Source organism: Rhea americana, unplaced genomic scaffold (assembly GCF_003343005.1).
Source record: "Rhea americana isolate MKP2758 unplaced genomic scaffold, rheAme1 scaffold_305, whole genome shotgun sequence".
Lineage (NCBI taxonomy): Eukaryota > Metazoa > Chordata > Aves > Rheiformes > Rheidae > Rhea > Rhea americana.
The window spans coordinates 555,836-561,203 of NW_028186430.1; the positions used below are offsets into that span (position 1 = coordinate 555,836).

General features: G+C 53.9%; 1 protein-coding gene across 1 annotated transcript in view; it reads right to left on the reverse strand.

Annotated features, from left to right (window-relative positions):
* LOC146593103 (heparan sulfate glucosamine 3-O-sulfotransferase 4-like) overlaps positions 1–5,368 on the reverse strand; it is a 77,041-nt gene that overhangs the window by 55,295 nt on the left and 16,378 nt on the right. Inside the window, exon 2 of the mRNA XM_085309882.1 lies at positions 4,989–5,354. Coding sequence (XP_085166008.1) covers positions 4,989–5,354 — 366 coding nt within the window. The remainder of the gene's footprint in view (positions 1–4,988; positions 5,355–5,368) is intronic.

Consider the following 5,368-nt stretch of genomic DNA (forward strand, 5'->3'; position numbering starts at 1 on the left):
CCGCGGCCCCGGCTCGCCGCAGACCTCGCGGCGCGGCGCTCGCGGCGGGCAGCCTGTGCTGCACACACGTTTGCTTTACACGGACGTGCTGCAAGATTTGGGCTAGAAAAACAGTGCCAGCGTCAGATCCAATCCAGACCTCCGGGCTCGGGGAAGGGGACCCAGTACTGAAAGAGCCRCTGTTACAAGGAAATACTTGTACAGTCTTCTACCCAGATTGATCCCAATATATCGGCTCCGCAGAAGAGGGCAGGCAGCTGAGTCACTGCCTTCCAGCAAGAGCCGGCTCTCGGCAGGTCCCGGAAAAATCAATACTCCTTCCCTAACCGGCCGGGAGGGCGGAGGACGCAGCACGCCGGGGAGGCCTTCTGCAGAGGAGCGCAGCACCAGCGGGCTCCTGCGCGAGCCCCAGCGCCTGCGACGGCCGCTGCCCGCGCGCGGGCGGGTCGGGGCCGGGCGACGCGGCTCCTCCGCCCGCCCGCGCGGGAGACGGGCTGCCCGCCACGGCGCCGCTCGTCGCTCGCACGACGGCAGCGGCTCGGGGCGGGGGAGCCCGCTGCGAAGAGCCAGGCGAGCGGCGGACGCAGCGCTCGACGTGCACGCCTTTCCATCGCTCGTCACGCTGACTGCTCCACGCGCAACGCTAAACCCCCGAGTAAGCGCATGGAGGCCTAGGATGGCGCGAACGGAGCGGGGTCTAATCACGGGGCACTGCAACCGCCTCTGCGTGAAGGCTGCAGGGCGCAGAGCCCTTAGTCTTTGCCAGAAAACAACGTAAATGTGCACACATACTTTAACTCCTGAAGTGATGTTTGGCAATAATCTTCAAATCAGTGAATTTGAAACCCCTAAATTTAGGTTCACCGTTACCRGATACTCTCTTAGCATTACGGACATCGTGTGATTCTTGTTAAAATGACACATTTGTTTTCAAGATGATGCTATGAATCCTCAGTTTTCTGCTAAACGTGGGGTGTCAAGRCAGCCCAGGCAGCGTGAACGGAGGAAACGGAGCCGTCCCCGTCCTCCTCCTGAGCCCGCGGCAGCCCGGCACGGCGGGCTCGGGGCAGCGCGCCGCGCCGCTCAGCTCCACCGGCCGCCCAGACGCCCCCAGCTCCGGCGCTTACCATTTCTGCCGTCCACGCGAGCAGAACGACCCAACTGCAGCACCATCCGCTCGGGCTTCCCCTCCCGCCCAGGCGCGGGAGTCTCAGCCGGCTCCACACGACCGCCCCGAGGGCTTCTGCCCCGGCACAGCGCAGGCGCCCCGGAGCCGCCGGGTGCCCCCGCCCCACAGCCCCACAGCCCCGGCTCCGCGAGGGCCGGGCCTGCCGCAGACGGCGCTGGCGTCTGCAGTCCCCTTGCCCACGAATCCCTCTCAGGCTTGTGCAGCTGCCTCACAGGCAGGCAAAGACCTGGGGCACGTCTGGCTGCTGCCTCTGCTTATGCGAGTAACGAGAGTTTGCAGACTTCAGCTAAAATGCTTCAGTGCTCAGCGGTCTCCGAAGTCTTCCTGCAATTCCTGATCCCTGTTGCGTGCTCAGGGGCTCACACGCCGCACATCTCGCTGCGGGCATCGCCGCGCAGGGCCCGGCTCACAGCCGGGACGTGCCATCGGGCACCGGGTCATGCTGGAGAGAGCCCAGTGCCTCCGCCCGGGGTCCCAGCCCGCGGCGAGCACTGCCCTGGGTGCACGATGGAGCGGACCAGCACCAGCCACGGCTGCAAAGTCCACAGCGATCCCCGTGGGGCGACGGGCAGCGCTGCGAGTTGGAAGGAGCGAGCGGGCGATGAGGAGCCATCAGTGACTCACGAAGGGGACGCAGGCACCTGCTCCTGCCAGGACCCAACGCTCCCACAGCGGGACAACACGTTACGGCATAGTGTAAGGGACGGAGTCAGCAAAGTTCATCACGGAAGATGATATTTACTGCCAGGTATCAGTGTCCCTGATTTAAGGAAGAGAGAGAACTACAGACATGCAAGTAATACACACATGGGCCAAACTCTTAATAAAAAGAAAGGCTACAAATCACTTCCCGCTTACCCTTTAACACAACATTCTGCATTAAGACAAAAAGAAACTTAGGAAACATATCAAAAGCTAATGTGCATTGGGGTATTAAGTGCAATTCAAGGAAAGCTGCATCATTGAACTTGTCCTTCAGACAACCCAACATTAAAATGTATGGAATTACAGATTACAATTGCACAAGCAATTCCAGCAGCGTAACGCTAAACAACTAAAACAAGCCTTAAACCCAATTCGCATCATGTGTAGGACTTCAGTTCCATAATTTCCACATAAACTTTGACTGCAGAGCTAAAGCAATCACAAACAGCACAGCTTTTCCTAAAGGCTACCAAGAAAACAGAACAGACTGCAGAAGATTGGTGTAACAGGCTTTCCACGTACAGCATCATCCAATATGCAGAAAGCTATATTTTGCACTAACTTCAGCTTCTGAATACTGTCCCGATACAGATCCCGGACACTGTGTTTAGAGCTGACTAACCTCAAGGCAGCAGAGAGGYGAATAACGCAGCATGGTATGCACACAAAAGAAACGGTAGCATTTAGGTGTTGTCTCCATTTTACTGATGGGGAAAACCGCTCTGAGACCAGCCCTCAGCTGCGTTACCGGAGTCTGGACTTGAAGGCAGGCTCCTCTTCCCTGCAGCTCTGCGAGAAGGTGTCCTCAATAATGAATGACAAAGCAAGGGATGCGCAGGCTATGCTGTTTCCTCGCTTCACTGCATAAGAAAAAATTACCTTGGCCATACTAAAACCTAACAGTGCACAATGCATGAAAGAAAGCATGTTATATGCAAAATATAAACAAGTCACTGTATGCAGATGCTGATACAAACACTTCAGTAGCCGCTGCTTTGTTAAAAAAGATCAACGTTTCTGTGGCTAAGAAAAATCTCCAATTACTCTACCTGGGACATAGCTGTGAGCAGCCAACCTTCTTAGTGCACTACACCAGCTAATCTCAGAGAGGGTCAGGAGGAAATTCCTGCTAACACAGAGGGGAATCCTTTCATTTAAGTCCTTTTCTTGCTTTGCATTTGCACAGCACAAAGTGCACCAGCTTCCCAGCCCACAACAAGAGCGTAGTACCAGCAGAGCCCAAGCAGGAGCTCGTGGCTCCCGCTGAGGCACAGGACAGCTACTGCTGTGTGACCTGTTATTCTTCTCCCGCAAGGAGGAAGGAGAAGAACACTGTTTGGGTCGGGCAGCTGCAAAGATAGTTGTAGGTTAAACAACCAGGGCAAATGCACGGGGCCACGGCAACAATTAATCAGCAATGTAATTTATTCACCTTATGACTGGAGAGCGCATCCCTCTTTCTGCCCAGGAACTTCACAAATCAGCTCTTATCTAACCTTTGCATTTCCTACCTCTCTAACAGTGCAGCATATCATTAATGCCAGAAATCTGCTAAACAAATCACAGAGCTAGTGTACAGATGGAAAAAAAAAATCAAAATACATTCTGCAAACAAAAGCCTATGCATACCTTGTACTCCAGGAGTTACACCCACTCTCTAGCCCTTTTCTTGTAGCATGACTTTAAAGATGAAAAGGCAGCTGCTTGCCATATTCAGTGCTTGATCTTCTTCTGCCTACGTTGAATAAAACCAAACCTTTTATATGCCACTCTCTAGCCTCTTCCAACAAATTTCTAAACTTACTTTTCAAGCCAAGCATTCCTGCAGGGAAATTCAGTAAAATAAGCTACTGGGTCTGAAATTATATGTTATAAATAAATAAAGTAAAATAACCACAGTCAGTCCTTCATTCCTTCCCCATGTTGGTACAACACACTCAAAGCACTCTCAGAGACAAATGTACTTTCACGGTGCTGCTCTCCACTTCACTGAAGTCCCTCAGAAAATTCCTCGTCATTTTAATGAAGCCAAGCAGATGCTACACCAAACAAACGTTAAGATGACTTCACTTCCACAATTTTTGCAGAACACTGCCTAGAGTGAGTGTTGCTCATTCTTAAATATTGTTATGAAACTGCATACTATTTTTATAAAACTGACCAGATAATCCAGGCCGCAACTAACTTGCTGCACCTGTCATACATATTTTCCCTATATTTCAGGACGGTTAAACAWCCACTATACAAAGCAAAACAAAAAAGCCAGAAATTTATGGGCTTAACCACAAATTATTTTCTTCTTGGAAAGCAACTAGCATTGGTTTGTTTTAACCACAAACTGAAGAATTTAAGAATTTGCAAGTCACAGTAATGCACTGCATTCTTTTCAGTCCTGGGACAAAAAATGTGAAACCCTGAGCCATCACAACTCATTCATTTACTAAACTGCCAAAGCACTTAATTGCTGTAGTTCAGTATTTCTTCAAGGAATAGAATTTTAGCATAAGATCGCCTTACAATGTTATGCTATGCCGTACAGTAAGATGCAGAGACTGCTTCATAAATAGAATTAAATCTAGTCAATGGGAAAACTTTCTGAGGATGGAACTTGTTGAACAAAGAGTAAACCTGATCTATGAACTCTGCAGCTTGCATGAAATAAGGAATCCTTTTTCACTTCAAAACCTGCAGCATCACTCGGAACTTGCAAGCTTGTTTGTTTCCGTAATTATTAATTACTGACCTATTTACATGTGTGTCACGCCAATGCAACTGAGCTGCTATGCTCTGTTCAAGTGTCGACGCATGGGAGTTGTAGAAAAGGGATGTTTTTACACATTCCCAGCTCCCCTCGGAGCCCTGCAGTTTAAATCGCTACAGCTGCCAGGCGAGTCACCCACACGCTCACCCCGCCCGTCCTGGCAGCGCGGTTCATCCGCGGGGCTCCGCCCGCGCAGCGACCCGCGCAGAGACCCAGGGCCCCCGGCGCCGCCGCCTCCGGGCCCCCCGGCGCCGCCGCCTCCGGGCCCTTCTCCCCCTCCCCCGGCAGCGCGCAGGCACCTCCGCGCCGCTCCGCGCGGCCCCGCGCACTCACCGGTACCACTCCAGCCCCTTCTCGTAGTTCCTGTCGAAGAAGTGGGGCTCGGTGCCCACGGCGCGCACGTCGGGGTGCGCCCGGATGGCCTCCAGCAGCGCCCGCGTCCCCCCCTTCTTCACCCCGATGATGAGGGCTTGCGGCAGCCGCTTCTCCCCGTAGTCCGGCGTGGTGCTGCCGCCGCCGCGGCTGCCCGCGCTGCCGGCCCGGCTCAGCTCCTCGTCCGTGGTGCTCGACTCCTGCGGGTCCCGCTCGAAGGCTCCGCTCTGCGCCGTGATCACCTCCCCGGGGGCCAGCGGCGTCCGCGGCCAGGTGCCCGCCGCCTCCTCCCGGCTGCTGTTGGAGGCCCGCGTCGGGGCCGCGGGGCTGCTCGGCGGGCC